General features: G+C 40.6%; 1 protein-coding gene across 1 annotated transcript in view; it reads right to left on the reverse strand.

Annotated features, from left to right (window-relative positions):
* Nucleotides 1-18,269, reverse strand: part of CUBN (cubilin) — a 273,361-nt gene that overhangs the window by 70,616 nt on the left and 184,476 nt on the right. Inside the window, exons 42-50 of the mRNA XM_060659546.3 lie at nucleotides 17,447-17,637; nucleotides 17,106-17,289; nucleotides 13,239-13,413; nucleotides 11,884-12,062; nucleotides 10,211-10,420; nucleotides 9,425-9,565; nucleotides 8,714-8,895; nucleotides 2,285-2,456; nucleotides 961-1,167 (exon numbers count right to left, since the gene is read on the reverse strand). Of these exons, the coding sequence (XP_060515529.3) occupies nucleotides 961-1,167; nucleotides 2,285-2,456; nucleotides 8,714-8,895; nucleotides 9,425-9,565; nucleotides 10,211-10,420; nucleotides 11,884-12,062; nucleotides 13,239-13,413; nucleotides 17,106-17,289; nucleotides 17,447-17,637 (1,641 nt within the window). The remainder of the gene's footprint in view (nucleotides 1-960; nucleotides 1,168-2,284; nucleotides 2,457-8,713; nucleotides 8,896-9,424; nucleotides 9,566-10,210; nucleotides 10,421-11,883; nucleotides 12,063-13,238; nucleotides 13,414-17,105; nucleotides 17,290-17,446; nucleotides 17,638-18,269) is intronic.

Here is an 18,269-nt window from a genome sequence, read left to right on the forward strand (position 1 = left end):
TGACTCCTCTGGGGATAATTCCCCAAATAACTTCCATGTGCTTCTCCATCTGGTACACTGCAAAACTTCTTTTGATTTCTAAGTAGAATTCCTGTAAATTTAGGAAATCACTGATACAGTTCTGACCATGCCAAGTCCCAGTCTCTGAGGAAAGAAGTCTTGAGTACTAAAAGATTATTGAAGGGACCACCTGAACTCATGAGGAGAGAACAGACAGAGGCACCTTGGTGGCTCAGTCGGTTAAGCGTCCGACTCTCGATTTCCTCTCAGGTAGTGATCTCACATTTCCCTTAGTTGGAGCCTTGCATTGGGCTCTGTGCTGACAGTGTGGAGCCTGCTTGGGATTCTCTCTCTCTCCCTCTCTCCCTCTCTCTCTGCCCGCACCACCTCCACTTGGCCTTTTGCTCTCTCTCTCTCTGAAAATAGGTACATAAACATTAAAAAGAGACAGAGAGAGAATACACGCAAACCGATTCTCTCCTGGGTAAGTCTCACATCAATTGAAACACTGGTCTAGTTGTAAACACTGACCCATCTCACTCACTGTTAATAGAGCATGTTACCTCAGCTGGGTGTCCACAGAATTATAGCTTTTTTCTGACCAACATTCTTTTGGATTCTATGTACATATATTGTAGGCACTTGAGTCCCTTCATTGTTGGTGGTCCCCAGGTATAAGAAGAATACCGTGGATAAATGGGAGAACAGTTGGGGCGCCTGGGTGGCTCAGTCAATTGAGCATCCCACTCTTGATTTCAGCTCAGGTCATGATCCCAGGGTCATGATCCCAGGATCGTGGGATCGAGCCTGGAGATGGGCTCTGCACTGAGCATGGAGCCCGCTTAAGATTCTTTCTCTCTCCTTCTGCCCCACTCCCCTGCATGCGCTTTCTCTCTCTCTCTCTCTAATAAAAAATATAAAAAAATAAACTGGGAGAACATGCTCTTTGATTGAACTCACCCACTCGTAGCTCAAGGACATCAAACTGACAGTCTTGGTGACTTTCCAGGTAAAAATCTTCAAAGTGAATGTAAATGGATGAATTTCCCTGATTTGGATTGCTGAGAGTCCATTCACAATTTAAGTTTCTTGAGTAATTACTGACTCCGTCATAGCCAGGGGAAGTGAAGTTTCCTTTGGCGGAATTTGTAAGGGACCCACCACATACTAAGAAAACAAGGGGCAACAGAGAAAGTAGCAGTGAGGTCCAGGCCATAACAGAAGATGTAAATAATACAATAACAACGAAAATAACAACAAGATTTTTATTGCTTTGTTTTTGTAGATGACGTTAAGATTATGGGTGAAGGGCTGGTTCGTGCATGGAGAAGTTTCTGTGAGTTTCTGTGAGTGTCTATGGAAGTTTGTGTGAATTTCTACGGAAGACGTTTCTGAGAGTTTGGAAATATGTGTAAAACTAAACAGCTTCTTTATTTTCCTGTAGGGTAGATTAGGTGGATTTGCGGGTTTGGCTGGGCATCTGTTTCTCCTAATTTAAGCCTATTGTTCGTTAATATTTAATTTGGAGAAATATCTAACTACAGTGGTGGTCTCAGTGGCTTCTCATTAGCAATTCTCCACTTGAGCCTTGTTATTTCATCAAACAAATAACATCATGGGAGTGCCAGTGAATTCGCTCCTTTTCATATGGGAATGAATGCTCCTATCAATGAAACAAAGATTTTTTAAACATTCAGTTCCAACTCTTTCTACTATTTAAAACTCTTAGATAATAGCACCAATCCAGAAAGTAGGCGAATATTTAGACCGGAAAGGCCATATCTTGCATAAATTTTCAATACTCTGTATCCAATGTGAACCCTCATTCATTTACACTGGAAATATATATACAGATGGCTGGCTAAGAAACCATAAAATCTGTCTATCTTCAATTAGTCACTTTCAGGGAGTCAGTTACCTTTTAGAGATAGAAGGTCACTTTCAGCAGAAAATAATTGACCAAGGACTGTGAAATAGGCAACCAGTATTTCATGGCGACATTATACGGGACTGAGCTAGAAGCTCTCCTAACAGCATTGTTTTTTTTTTTAATTCACAATGGCAGCTTTCTTTCTGAAAGCATAACTTTTTTTTTTTTTTTTTTTTTTCCTGCCTGGCATGGGTCTTCTCCCTGGTTATATGTGTTTACCTGCTGTAGAAGCTCTTAGGTGTAATTTTGATCTCGAAAGGGAAAATAGACGGCTCGGCGGCTACTGGTGGTAGCTGTGCGAACATCTGCGGTGCCCATGATTGAAACAGGTGTATTTATAACGTCTTCTCTTACCTGCATCTTCACTGGATGTGTAGGAAGCACTGAAACCTCCATATGGCCTGGATCCATCAGTGAAAAACACGACTCTCATTTTGTGTCCTGAAGATTTGATCTCCTCGCTCACGTTCACACTGCTACACAGTTTCCCTAGCTGGGGTGAGTTACTTCTAATGCCATTGAATATCTGTTGGAAAAATCATTTAACCTTTAGTCACACAGTCCATCTTACTGAATATTTCCTGGGAGATTATATTCACAGCCCAGATACACTTCCTTCTAAGGAAACTCTGGGCTAAAATGAATTACTTAACAGTCCGGGCTCCTAGCCCAGTGCCACAAGCCACTTTGTTGCCCGGAGCACATTCTGTGGCCTCAGGGTCATTTCACTAAAATGAGAGTATTACAGTAAAGCCCTCCTGCCATGTGCTGACAAATGAAAAACTGCTGTACTCTTTGCAACTGGAAACCAAGCTCTAAATGTAAATTAGACAGGCCAACGCTCTTACATCTTAGTTCACAGAGTTCACTGATGGACCATTTTTCTTAACAATGTATCAGGACCTTTCGTATTTGGAATGAAGGCTTAAATGTTAGTCTCTGATGATTTGAAGCCTATAATAACTCAAATATTTTAAAATGCCTTGAAAAGTAACTTTAAAAAATCAATATAATAGTTCTTTCCTGAGTACTTATGGATCCAAAGCCTCACTTTTCTTATTAATTTGAATTTTAAAAAATGGTTTTGAGTAGTGCTGACTCCAAAATATTAAACAATAATTCTAGTTATGCACATACTTATAATAACTGGAAAGTATTATTCCATTTCTGTGCAAGACCGAGGGAGTTTTAGCCTGCCCGGTTTTCACGGTTCAGGAAAGATCCAGAAGTAACTAAACAATAATTGAGTAATTGATATTCCTGTTTTTAACAAGAATTTGAATCATTCACAATTAAAAATAATGATTCAGAGGATGGCACTGACAGAAACGAAAGAGGAGGATGCACTCCATAACAGACGGTGTGAGCTTTTTTATTTACTATCATTGATTATTAAATTGAGCTCTGTGGGCTTTTGGTTTAAAGTGTCTTCTGACTCAAAGGACCAGACACAGCATTTCCTATTGCTAACTGAGCACCAGGCTCTGCTAATAGCCTGCTTGTATTACTTGATCCAATTAGCACAATGCCCTCTCAGACATAAAATATCATCCCTGTTTTCCAGATTAAGACAGTAGAATTCAGAAAGGGTTATGCAATTTGCTTAAGTTCAAACAACTAATGATCATAAAACTGGATTGAAATCGTCCCTCTGATTGCAAACCATGAAGTCATGTAGAAGGCAACAGAAGATGACAAAATTTCAGTAATACTGGAAACAGGAATGGGCAACATTTTGCCAGAATCAGAGGGATTATCAGCAACTACAGACTAATGGAACACATTGGAAACCATGACCATTGGCGGTTATCCTTGCGCCAACGTCTGCCTGAGCTTAGAATCACAATGACTGATAATGTTCAGGCATCCATTTATAACATGAGCTCCTGCTTTTAAAGGCCACCAAAGTGCTGTTTCCACTTTCCTCCTCTACTCACATATGTACGCAGAAACTGCAACTCCCAGAAAACAATGGGGCAGGAAGTAGGCATTTGAGACTCAGGACAAGCTCTAAAATTTGCTATAAGCAGGAATAAAATCAGGCACATGTCTCATTGTAGTGCATTTCTTCTTTATTTCTCTCTCTTCCTGTCTCTTTCTTTCTCCATCTCCATCTCTTTCTCTTTCTCCTTCTTTCTTTTCTTCTTGCTTCACCCCCACCTTTTTCGAGAAGTTCTCAAAGTAAATAAGGTACAGGCAAAGGGCAAGCCACATCCCCTTATTTATAGCAGAGTGAAGAGGAAACAAAACATGCAGTGAACCTATAGAAATAGATTTTGAAGAAGAAGAATGGGGACATGATATTAAAGATTCATAAAAGAAATTAATTCTGAGAGGTACTGTCGGAGTTTTAACCTCCCCAGGAAAAAAAGAGACCTGTAGACAGGACATTTGTAGTTTCCCCTCATTGATTGGTCAAGTCCCTCCCCTCCCCACCCAATGAGGACCATAAATTGACAATCCCATGCACACAGAGATTCCAAGCAGCATTTTAGTACTTCATTCTTGAATATCAATAAGCAACCAAGCGTCACCACACATTTAAGGAAACATCTAATGTAAAAGGCAGAGACCACTCAATATACATAAATAGGAAACAGGAACTTGAAAGAAATGGACCCTTCCAAAAGGAAGCAACATAAAACTTTAAAATTATGATTAACATGTTTATATCCATAGGTGAATGTATCAAATACATATGATATTTTAATGGAGAGAGTATATTCAAAGATCACTGGTAAAATAAGGATAATTCCAGGTACACCCCTTCTCAAAAAGCTTAACATCCATGCCTACATCCTTATGGAAATACAAGAACATATGCCTCACCGAATGAGGAAATGAGCCAAGACAGGGAAATGCACAAATCATGGAGTCTGGGGCCAGCCCAGGAGAGGAATGAAGGGGCTTGCAAAGTTGCTGGTGAAGGGCATGTCTGGTTTGACAGCTGGCATCAGGCATGTAGCTGATGGAGAAAGGTTCCATCATGGAGAATATCCATGGAGAAAGGATTTTGCTAAGGAAAACAAATGAACTGGTGGGTGTGCTTTACTATACAAGGTGGGGACGTACACCAGGAGCGAGAGTGTGTGGGAGAATCAGTGATATGTGCATCAACACTAAATATTAGAAAGGACACAATTATTGTTATTACTCAGAAAAAACCAAGAAAATGCTACCATAGTATATTACTTGGTTGGGTTGGGAATGGCATCTATATAATCATAATCTTGTAAACACTGAAGAGAAATTTAAGCAAAATCTGTGACATATGTATTTTGGGAACAAGTTGGCAGAGGCTATGAATTGTGCGTAGCCCTGTGAGCATTTGGGCTAAGGGGGTTGGATTGTGAAGAGAGCTCAACCCTCATCTTCCAGAGTTGCATGTGGCTAGATAATGTCTAAGACTGAAAAGCAAACAAGGAGCAGAATAGGAATATTATTTTGAAATAATGACATATGCACCCAAGAAAAAGCTAAAAGAGTTGGAAGTAGACACCTTTGGCATATATGATTCAGAGATGGGAAAATGACACGTAAGATGTGATTCAGAATTTGTGGTTGTTGCTGCAAATTTTATTTTCTTATTCAAGTTCTGAAACTATGACTCTTCATATTATCTTTCCTGCACAGCATGTGAAGATTCTGCTGGTAAGCATCCTAATAACCATTATATTCAATATTTCAACTATGGAAACAATTTCAAAGGGAAATAAGCTGTTGTGTGCATCAAAATTTTAGCAATGGATTGGTTGCTAATTGACTGAAATTCAAGTATTTTTAATATTTTTTATTTTCAGAACTCTCCAAATTTTGTTCAATAGGCATCCATTATATTTATAATCGGAAAAATAGATGAAAATTAGCATGCAAATGAATTATGCCACATTATTACAACTACATGATATATTCATTGACAAGAAAATACATCAAAATATGATATACTGGGAGTGGTTAATTTTTTTTTCTACTTCAACCTTGCCTCTATATGTTCAGTTGTTAATAGGAAGGAAATGTTCCTTTAAAATAACCAAGCTTACAGGCACCTGGGTGGCTCAGTCGGTTAAGCATCCAATTCAGCTCAGGTCATGATCTCATGGTTCACGAGGTTGAGCCCTGAATTGGGTTCTGTGCTGACAGCTCAGAATCTGGAGCCTGCTTTGGATTCTGTGTCTCCCTTTCTCTCTGCCCCTCCTCCCACTCTCTCACTCTCTCTCTTTCTGTGTCTCTCCCTCAAAACTAAAATTAAAAAAAATATTAAAAAATAAAATAAGCAAGCTTAGTCCAAAATTCCCTGGCTTTCAGATAGAAGAAAACACCTGGGGCCCCATAATTTTTAATATCTGATAAAACAGATCATTTCAATCCTTCAGGTGTTAGAAGGGATACAGGAGTACTGATGCATAGGGGCACTTGTAGCCCAATGTTTATAGCAGCACTCTCAACAATAGCCAAATTATGGAAAGAGCCTAAGTGTCCATCAACTGATGAATGGATAAAGAAATTGTGGTTTATATACACAATGGAGTACTACGTGGCAATGAGAAAGAATGAAATATGGCCCTTTGTAGCAATGTGGATGGGACTGAAGAGTGTGATGCTAAGTGAAATAAGCCATACAGAGAAAGACAGATACCATATGGTTTCACTCTTATGTGGATCCTGAGAAACTTAACAGAAACCCATGGGGGAGGGGAAGGAAAAAAAAAAGAGGTTAGAGTGGGAGAGAGCCAAAGCATAAAAGACTCTTAAAAACTGAGAACAAACTGAGGGCTGATGGGGGGTGGGAGGGAGGGGAGGGTGAGTGATGGGTATTGAGGAAGGCACCTGTTGGGATGAGCACTGGGTGTTGTATGGAAACCAATTCGACAATAAATTTCATATATTTAAAAATAAATAAATAAAGGATTATAGCTAAACTATAAAAAAAATCCTTCAGGTGGTAGAACCTGGAAGCAAAAGCTTGAATATGATCATTTTAGGGCAACACGAAGTATTATAGTAATGTACAAAGATGCTTTGTATTTCTGAATCTACTACCCAACAGGAGACAACTAAATTGAAAACAAAAGTGACTTGTCTTTAAAAAAGGACAATGATAGGGGTGCCTGGGTGACTCAGTCAGTTAAGCATCTGACTTTGGCTCAGGTAATGATCTCACAGTTCATGGGTTCCAGCCCTGCATCGGGCTCTCTGCTGTCAGCACAGAGCCTGCTTTGGATCCTCTGTTCCTTGCTCTCTCCGCCCCTCCCCATCTTGTGCTCTCTCTTCTGTCTCTCTCAAAATAAATAACTAAACTTAAAAAAGGCGGGGGGGGGGGGGACAATGATAGTGCTTCTATTCATTCATTCAATAATTATTGTTTCTATTCTGTGCCAGGCACTGGGGACTCCATGGGAATGAAACAGAGGGCACATCCTGATGGAGCTTACATTCTGGCTGGGAGAGCAGACAATAAACAGACAAACAAATAAATGCGTGGGGAATGTCAGTTGGTGTGAAGTGCTGTGAAGGCAAAAATGCAGGGAGCAGGATGGGCCAGGGTGGAATCGATTGAATGTAGGCTCGCAGGGAGCAGGTCGTTTGAAGAGCAGCGAAGAAGAGAGACAGTGAACAGACAGCCGTCGGGGAGATGCAGGCCAGAGGCCGTAGCACAGGTGCAGTGGGTTGTGGAACATTCTAGCACCCAAAAGGAAGCCAGTGGGACTGGATCCTAGTGGGCAGGAGGGGAGTTTGAGAGGAGATACAGATTCTATAGGGCCAGCTGGGCCAGTGTAATGATCTGGGATCGTCCCCTGAGTGAGAGGAGAGGCCAGTAGAGGATTTTCAAGGAGAGCGGCATGATGTGCTTTACCTTTACACCCGTCACACCAGCTGCTGTGCTGAAAGTGCAGGGAGACAAGGGTGGGACTAGGGAGACAGGCGGGAAGTTATTAAATTACATTTAAGTGAGCCGTGATGGCTGTAGTAGGGGATATGGTGAGAAGGAGTTAGATTCTGGATCTCCTTAAAGATACAGTCAGTGGGGTTGATTACGCATGTAATACAAGGTGTGAGAGAAAGTTCTCCAAGACAGACATCAATGTTTTTGACCTGAGCATCCCCAAGTTTGAAACTGTTATTTGCTGAGATAACAAGGACTGAGGAAAGGTCGAGTTGGGTAGGGAAATATATTAATATTAATGTATAATTAATCCTGTATGTGTCTATATGTTTATATGCGTATCTGTCATTTAACAATCTTCATTCCCACTCATGGGTCTCCTTTGTTTTCCTTTGCTAAGGGAAGCTAAGAATGCTGACGGCATATCCCCAAGCATTTGACCTTGGCAGCACTGACCTTGGCAGGCAGCCGTGGTCTTCCAAAGGAGTCACTCAGTACCTCAGGCAGAAAACAGTAACTGTGCAGGACCACTCAATCGCTCAGACCTTTTGGTGGTGGCCCTTTCTGTGACTCTGGTCCCAGTCATCTATGTGCTACCCACGGGCTCAGCTTTTCTCCATTTACCCGTTTTGCCATGTGTAATGATCATTTGCTCTTAAAATTTATCCTGCCTATGACCCTGATGTATTTTGTGACAACAAAGAGCCACTTAAAACAGGTCTTACAAATATCATGGCAGTTTACTGCATTTTTGTTCTATCTAAAATACTGAGAATGTGTCTGAGGTACAGTTGCACAGATGGGAATATTCCCAACCTACTTTTCTGACTACGATTGATAGGTCATTAAGCTCCTTCAACGATGGAACGTGATATCCCTGACTGCAAGGAGACACTCACTGTCACATGCTCGTTGTTGCAGGATGGATGAACTTCCAGCCTCAGGTTGTTAAACGTCAGGGTGACCCGCCTTCCTTCCTGCACCGTGATCCTCCACTCACAGAGCCGGCCGTGAGGATTTGGGTTCGGGAAGTTGGGAGAAGTGAATGTTCCGGTAGGGCCCTGTAGGTCTCCACCACACTCTGAAGGGGAAGAAACCCAAGAAATCATCTTCCGATCTGATCAAAATGACCCCTTCCACAGGGAGTGTTCTCTAAAATATTTTCTTTAGTATTCCACGGGATACTAAAATTACGGCTTTTATTTTTCACTATGTGTACGTGATGACTTAACAGAGAACGTTGGTATTCACTTCCTATCTCTAATATTTAACATTTAATTCACGTTTCCATGGATGACAGTTCACTGGTAGTATTCTATCATCATGGCCCAAGAAGCATGAGAGACCAACGGCTGTAGTAATCTCAAGAGTCAGAAGATTCAGAAGACTTTTGTAATCACCCAGTTTTTTTCAGATAAAATCTGTGTTTTACCAAAGTATTTCAGAAAGGCCAATTCTGACAACTGTGGGGCTAATGGACTGGCTTTCTTAGGATGAGTATGTGTGTGTGTGTGTGTGTGTGTGTATATATATATATATATATATATATATATATAGTATTACTAATATTATTATATTATCTACTATACTTAACAAATCAGTGAACTTACCTTCCATGCTAGATTCAAACCGTAGTCTAAATCCCGAGGCAGTCAGAGAGCCATCTGTGACAAACCTGACCAAAGCGATATTGCTAGAAGTGTCTATGCTGTCGGGAATGGTGTTTCCACAGTATCTGCCCAATAAATTTCCTGTGAGAGTCAAATAATTAAGTATATACACATTCAGGTGATTGATTTCATTTAACCTCTACTTGAGGTGTTCTACAAGTACAAAGAAAATGATAAAACACAAGGCTCTGCCCACGAAGAAATGGTGACCTCTGTTGAGAGGAGGACAAACAGGAATAAAACGAAGATATTCAAGTATGTGGAGACGTGTAACAAAACTGCAACCAGTTAGGGCAAGGCGGTCTCAGCGCAACGAGGGAGCTCATTTGGTTAAGGAGATGGTTCTAGTCAACAGAGTGACAAAGTGTCCAACTCCCGTGATTTCTAGGATACACACACACCCTCTCCTCTCCTTAGCCAACAGGATGCCCCTCAAATAACTGCATATGGGCCTGGAAAGTCTCAACAGAAAGAGGATGTCTTCACAATACAGTGCTCTTTCAACGTGATCTATAAAGATAAGCTATATAAGGACACCTGGGGCTCCGGACACCCACTGTTTATGAGGGGGAACCCAGGGAGGGAAAAGTTGGCAGAGGTCCGAGCTGACTGCCCTTCTATGCAAAGAATAGATGCAGTTTGGCCTTTCTTGAGGCAACTTCGGAGGCCGAATGAGTACCTGTGAAAATAAACACCCCCAAAAGACAGCAGACGTATTTCACTGACCAGAGGTGTGGTTTTCCCAGATCTCCACAAAGTCTTTTTCACAGCCAGAGGAGTTCTGAAGGTTAAAGTCTTCAAAATGGATGGTGAGGTAGTGTCCCCAGGGACCCTCCAGATGCCACTCACACAGCAAATTGTCTCTATACGGCAGTGTTGGGTATCCGCTGCTTTCGATGACGCCACTTTGCCCTGTCACTCTTCCCCCACACGCGGCTGCAAAAAAAGAACAATATTCTGTTACAGCGTTGTTGTTGTTGTTGTTGTTGTTAATTTAACCAGTGCATTTATAAACTTTCAGATGCCAATTGAATATAAGTTAATGCTTTAAAAATTCTGAGAATGTTTAAGTTAGTGTTTCCCTTATGATTTGAAATCTACTCTTGATGTAAAAAGAAAGGATACCCCAGGTCCAGTCAAATAATGAGAAATGGAAAAGTGAATGGCATATTCTGTAACATCTCATTAATCCTCATGGGACACGATGTAAGAGCTATTAGCTGCAAGAAAGTTTCATTTCAAGGACCCACTGATGGATAGAGAGGGCCTGCCTACGACTCTGTGTCTGTGATTCTGAAGACTGAGTGCATGCTCCACTAGAAGGGGTGCTGTGATTGATTAGTGATGCCTACCCTGTAATTATCAAGTAAGCGTTTCACTGGAGTAACTGGTATCTCAGGGCCTGGAAAATTCCTACTCAATTCTTTCTTATCAGCTGATGTGACAGTTACATTGAATTATACACAATTTGCCTCAGGCTATAAAACGACCTATGGTGTAGGTTCAATAAGGCTTACAATAAGGCTGTCCAACTTTTGACTCTATTAAGTATGTTTGGTTAGTGTTCAGACCCACCGGGTACTAAATTCTATGTAATTGCGACCCTATTACATTACATCTTCAGTAAGCATGTGTGTTGCTCATTTTTTAAGTAAGGAAATCAAAACACTGAGGAGACATATTTGTTTTTGTTTAGTGACTGATTTGGCACTAGAGACTTAGGGGGAAAACATTTTCCATTAGTGATGACTTCAAAGTTACTGTTCTAAATATAGTTATTTGAATATATATGAATAGTAAAGTGTTCTACTAGTTAAAGTAATACGATAGAGATGTCATGACAAAAGGAAAAAAAGCAAATATTTGATTTAACTGAATATGCTTTCATAAACAAGTTAGGAAAAAATACAAAATATTCAAGTCTACTAAAAAGAGTGTCTTAAAATGGAAAGCAAGGTAAAATTTTAAACTGATAAATGACTTTGTGGTTTCAAACATTTATATTTCTTACTTATTTCTATTAAAATTAGGCAAATACAGAATCTCTAATTTTTTTAAATTTTTAATGAGTTTTTATTTATTTCTTTTTAATTTTTTTAATGTTTACCTATTTTTGAGAGAGAGAGAGAGAGAGAGCGAGAGAGAGAGCGTGGGGGGTGGGGTGGGTAGCAGAGAGAGAGGGAGACACAGAATCCGAAGCAGGCTCCAGGCTCTGAGCTGTCAGCACAGAGCCTGATGCGGGGCTTGAATTTACAAACCATGAGATCATGACCTGAGCTGAAGTCAGACACTTAACTGACTAAGCCACCCAGGTGCCCCTAACTTTTAATGAGTTTTTAATATTTTGTTATAATTAGTCTGTCATAACTTTCTTACCATGTATAAAAAAATGTTTTTACCTATACCATACTTGATCTTGAACCCCACATGTGTGGGGCTGTTGTCAGATCGGAATCTCAAATACATCACCTCTCCTGAGGACAACTGGCTGTTGGGCAAAGATGTTCCGCAAACCTTGGAAAGTACTCGTGCATTTGAGTCAGCCCCATCACGCAATTCAAGGTAATTGGATGCGCAGCTACGGTGGAAAGAAAACTCCATTTAATATGTAAAGTCAATTGCTTTGACATATTTAAAAAATAAAGACTTCACCAACTTTCTCCAAGAGCATTATTAAATCATCATTTCTGCAGAAGACACGATGACAGTTATTTTAAATCATATGTCACTTCAGAATGCTGCACACTATTTTTCTAATCGTAATACGTTCTTCAGTTAGTAGCTCAAAAAGATGGGTTTTACACGTGCGACACCAAAGAATATTTACTTATCTTCCTCCATATTCTGTGCTTGTTTTACAAATATAAAAGTCATTCTCAAATTAACCCCCAGGAATCTCAAAAAAAACAAGTACTTTGTTTCACATGATGATGAGACACATGTCACATGACAAAGAAGAACCCTCTCTCTACAGCCCTGCCACCCGGGGTTAATGGAGAGTCATAGCCGGAATCTTCCGTGTCCATAAAAGTGAGTATTTACCCAATATGTCTTAAGAAAGTCAGCCAATTAATGCTCACTGACTAGGACAGTGGCATTGTGTCAGGTGCCCATAAATGGTAAGAAAAGCTCTCATACCTAAGTTTTCTTTCATACATATATTCTTGCAAATGTATATACGCGTTTGTTACATGAACAGAAAAATTCAGGTTTTGTCAGCCAGGATAGTTATTCTCTTTGTGTTCAACACAGTAAGGCTTGCTCCCCAGTTTGTAATCCCGTAAGCATTCTCATTAAAGAAAGACTGGGAAATTGGATTGTCCTCGCGTTAGTCCTTTTTCCAACACTGGTGACCTCTAGTGTCACGTAACACAAATGTCCATTTGTTGAACAGGCATTTTATTATTTATGACATTGAGTATGAGGCTGGGAAAATAAATATTCATCTACCAGAGACACTATATTTTTCCTGTGGGAGGAAGAATGGATACCATCAATCTCAAACAGCCATCGTCAGTGTCTCCTGGAGGAAGTGCATGGCGTCAGGAGGAACAATATCTGTGTACATAAGCCACTCAGCTAATGACAGAGTGGCTGGCGGGCAGTGTTTTCAGGCTCGAGGTGTAATGCATGTCCCTTTTCCATCCCTGGATGTTCTACGCTTAGAAAAGAAGAGAAATTATTCTCGAACACGACGGCTGAAGAAAACTAACTCTGAGTAGGAGAAAAATGAAATGGAATTGACTTGACATACCTGGGTGTTTCTTCAATATGGAATTGATCTTCAAACTGCAGCCTTATGAGCTTTCCAGGGGGAGCCGCTATGAGCCACGTGCAATCAGCGTGCTGGGGGTAATTGTCAGGGTGGTTGGGGGAGGTCACATATCCAGCAGAATCCGCATCGTGGATGTAGATATTGCCCCCACAGGCTGTTGAGAAACACAATGAAATCAACCTACAGTCTGGAGAAAGACAATGCAATGCCACTAGCTTCTTCTTCTTCTTTTTTTTTTTTTTTTTTCTCTTTTTGCACTGTCTTGTGTCTTTATAGTGGACACTCACTGTCACATTAGTTTCAGGTGTATGACAGTGATCTGACAAGTCTACATGATTTCATTTGTATGTGGAATCTAAAAGACACAAACAAATAAACCAAAAGCAGAAACAGACCCATGAACACAGAGAACAAACCAGGGGTTGCCGAAGGGGAGGGAGTGGGAGGATGGGCAAAATGGATGGAGGGGAGTGGGAGGTACTGACTTCCAGTTATGGCATGAGTAAGTCATGGGGATAAAAGGTACAGCATAGGAAATGCAGTCAATGGTAACAGAAGAACGTTGCATGGAGCAACAGCACGGAGCCTGCTTGGGATTCTCTCTCTCCCTCTCTCTGTGCCCCTTCCTTGCTCTCTCTTGCTCTCTCAAAATCAATTAAAAAACAAACAAACAAAAATAAAGTCTCTTTATCTGTATTTCCAATCTCAACGTCCCTTCCTCGAGAATTATCCTCATTTCCTTTTTTAAGCAAATGACTCTGAATTTGCTATTGAGGGAGCTACCCAGTGTGTCATGTTTTAATTTGCCCAACCGTAAATTCTTGCAGAGAATTTCTCTCTTCATTTTAAAAAAAAAAAATGTTTTTTAATGTTTATTTTTGAGAGACAGAGAGAGATAGAGTGGGAGCAGCGGAGAGAAGGAGACGAGACACAGAATCCGAAGCAGGCTCCAGGCTCTGAGCTGTCAGCATGGAGCCCGATGCGGGGCTCGAACTCAAGAACCGTGAGGTCATGACCTTAGCTGAAGTCGGACGCTTAACCGACGGAGCCACCCAGGAGCCCCAAGAATTTCTCCCTTCCTTAAGGCCAATAAAATGATGATGGTGCATAGAACATGCAGTAGAACATCATCGAAGCACTAAAACACATTCACCACTTAGATAAGCATGTGAACACACTAGCACTTAGGACTTCCCACTGACCGTGCAGTTGAATAGAAAGAAGCAGAGCTGTGACCTCCATGTTTAAAAGACTAAGCAGATTATATATATATAATATTGCACAGCTCTGTGGGCATTCGCTCATTATATTTCTGCAGGATTTAGATGCATTTCAAAAGCAAGGGACGAGTGGCATAAGAGAATTTGTTAGCCACTTTCTGTAAGAAGATAAATGAGTTTTTAACACTTCTTTTCTAAAAAACCTAGGTATTATGTAAAAATACTTTCCTTTTGTCAATAAGCATTTTTGGGTAATCTCAGCAAACAATCCAGGCCAGAGTGAACTGGGTACTTAAAATGCCAATGAAATGAGCCTACTAAGTTAGCCTCAGATCCCTGATCTGCTAAACGCTATCGGCATTTATTTCTGCTCCCATTCAGTCACTTACGGTCCTATCCTGAATTTTGCCATGCCCTAGAATGCTTTTAGTCTCTGAAATCCTAAATGGCAGATTCCTCTGACTGCCTTCAATACCCTTGCCCTTGGCCCCTCCCTTAGACTCACCTTGCAAAAAAAAGAAACCAATTTCATGACCGCATGCAACTCAGACAGTTTGTGGAAATCAATGCCAACAAATGTGTGCTCTCCACGCTCGACACGGCCAAGCAACCCTGCTGTCTCACAGAGATATAAAAACCATGTGAGACTTGACTCTATGCCCTAAACCTGTATTCTCCCCTCTTTCTTTAGCCTCAGCATGCCAACTCGTGTTCTCCTTTAGAGTGCAATGGGAGAAATCAGATGGGAACGCCTTCAATTGTTTACCATCCTAAATGAATTCATCTGCGTTGCTGCCTCCTTTATCTTTCTCTGCACACTGTCTTCCTATAGCTCGGGGTCAGTCTCGCACTCCACTGTGTCCCCAGGGATCATGCTATGTGGAAGCCTTTCCCTTACCCTGTGCTCACACTCTCTCTCCCTCCTTCTCCCCTCCCGCACCCCTCTCTCCTTGTTCCTTTCTTCTTTCCACTCACCGTGGGCTCAGGTCACTTAAAGTCACTTTCTCTGACCTCACTGCCCTCTTTCCTCCTTCCCCCTTGGTGCCCCTTGTTGCCTCACGGTTGTGTACCCAAGGATCTTTTTGATCTTTGTTTTATATCCACAGCATTTAACCTGGTTGACCACATCTCTCTACATTTCTGTCCCCCAGCTGCTTGGACACGGAGCTCTCCTCCTCCTTTTATACCTCACACCATTCCTCCTTCGGTCCTTGGGTGTCTCTTTCCGGGTGTTTCCCAGAAACTGGAAGTTTGTGTCTCTTAATCCCCATCACCTATTTCACCCATCCCCCCGCCCCCTCCCCTATGGCAACCACCACTTTGTTCTCTGTATTTAAGAGTCTGTTTGTTTGTTTGTTTGCTTGTTTTTTTAGATTCCCCATATAAGTGAAATCAAATGGCATTTGTCTTTCTATGGCTGGCTTATTTCACTTAGCATAATAATCTCTAGGTTTATACATATTGTCACAAATGGCAAGACTTCACTCTGTTTTCATGGCTGAATAATACTTCATTGTGTGTGTGTGTATACATATAGGTGTGTATATATATGTGTGTACATACACACACACAACCCACATCTTCTTTATCCACTCCTCTAGCAATAGACAATAGATTTTGAAATCAAAAGAACTGCAAGTCTAATACTGAGGGCAGAAAGATGGGGAGAAGATAATGGCCATACAATTCTTAGATGAAAAGAGGGCCCACAAAGGAATAAAAGAGTCATAACACCGGCAAATAAACCCTTAGTGAACCTGAATTATCACTAAATTTTGAAATCTGTATTATCCAATTTCGAGAAGCAAAGATTTACTCTCCACTAACATTACTCTTTCTTTTGAAACTATGCTTATTTACTTATTTATTCAATTAAACATTATATAAAAATAAATGCCATAAAACTAAGTCATTACAGTAGAATTAAATATAATTATAATCAAGTGTAATTAAGTAAAGGTAATTAAGTTAAAGTCCACTGCCATAATGTATAATTAAATGGGTAATAACAGAATCCCAGGAATACATGTTCATTTTAAAAGAAAGCATACAAATTATCATAAAACAATGTAATTATCATTCTTACAATGTTTCTATAACTGAACGAAACTTATAGTTAGACATTTTATAATGGCAAGGACTAAGGAATTTTCAGAGTATCCTTAACATCAGTTTAATTTATACTCGTGGAGAATTTACTTTGCTCATTCTCTTGATAAGAAGGCTTAGAAAAATCTAAGCCTCATTTTACTTATCTGTAGAATGGGAATGATGTCTTCCTTAAAAAAGTAGTCATGATGAGATAGTTTAATTTATACTCGTGGAGAATTTACTTTGCTCAATCTCTTGATAAGAAGGCTTAGAAAAATCTAAGCCTCATTTTACTTATCTGTAGAATGGGAATGATGTCTTCCTTAAAAAAGTAGTCATGATGAGATAGTGAATGTATCAAGCATATGGTAAATAGTACTTAGGATAGGTAGAGTAGGCAGCTATTCTCATTAAATTATTGATCCTAGTTTAGAAAAGAAAGGCTTACATATTGTTTTCCTTGAATTTATTTAAACAAGGAAAACCAAGAAACCGCAGGAAAAATACAGGCTTTAGTCTCAGTCAAAATGCTTACCTAAACTCTTTGCCTCATATTTGATTTTAAATCCTTGCCCTCCATTACTGCCATCGGAAATAAACTGAACAAACATTTGATTATCAGAGGTGAACAGAGTGGATGAAGGGCGACTGCCACAAAAACGACCATTTCTTCCATGGCTTCCCAAGGGTGGAGAATAGATATCAGGTCCATTTTTTAGCTAGGAACACAAAACAAAATTGCATAAATCCCTTCATCCAGAGAGAGCTGAAAGCACACAAGTCCTATCAATTTATGTCCCAGGAGAGAAGATTCATTTGTTTATTGCAAGAAGTCTGCAAAGATAGTAATGCGAAAAGGTGAGAAGCACCACTCACCACCAAGTAATCGCCCTGGCTGCACGAAGAATCTCCATTTGGAATCTGGAAGGGCTGTTCAAAATGGACAGCAATGGTCAGACCGCTCTGAACCAGGACATGCCACGAGCAGTTGAGGTTGGGACCGTAGGTCTCTGGATACTGAGGTGATGTGATGATCCCCCTGTCTGCATGCAAATATCCACCACAACCTTTCCAAGAAAACAAAGGTATTTTATTTAAGTAACATTTGCAATAAGATTTTTATGTTGCCCTGTTTTTCCTGAAGATTTTTAAAGCACAGGCAATAGAAACGTGGTTTGAAACCAATTGGGACCAAAATATAAGAAGCAATCAGGCCAGCAGGCATTTGTTGAGCACACACGACAGGGTACTCATTTTGTGGTTGTTGCTAAGATCAGGATCTAGAAATAAGTAATAGAGGCAAATGATTCACTTTATGAAGTTTACTTTATAGGTGAGTAAGCCATACAATAAATGCACACATAATATGTGGATGGGGATAATTCTACAAAGAAAGGTGAGGGGGAGGGAGAAGGGTACAGCATTGTCTGGGGACGTTAGAGAAGGTCGCATCATCACAGAATCACCTCAAGAGAGACCCGGAGAAACGAGGCATCAAGCCAGATGGCGTTGCGAGAGAAGAACATTCTGGTTCAGAAAACGCTTGCTTTAAGGCTGGATGTGTCAGTGGTACAACATGCAAGTCAGAATGAATGAGACACGGGGACAGATCGCAAAGGAAGCAGGGCTGGATCAGGCGGGGAAGTGAAAGGACTTATTCTGAGGAACAGAGGAAGATATTCAGGGGTTTGGAGCGTCA

The sequence above is a fragment of the Panthera onca genome, chromosome B4, assembly GCF_046562875.1.
Source record: "Panthera onca isolate mPanOnc1 chromosome B4, mPanOnc1 haplotype 2, whole genome shotgun sequence".
NCBI lineage: Eukaryota > Metazoa > Chordata > Mammalia > Carnivora > Felidae > Panthera > Panthera onca.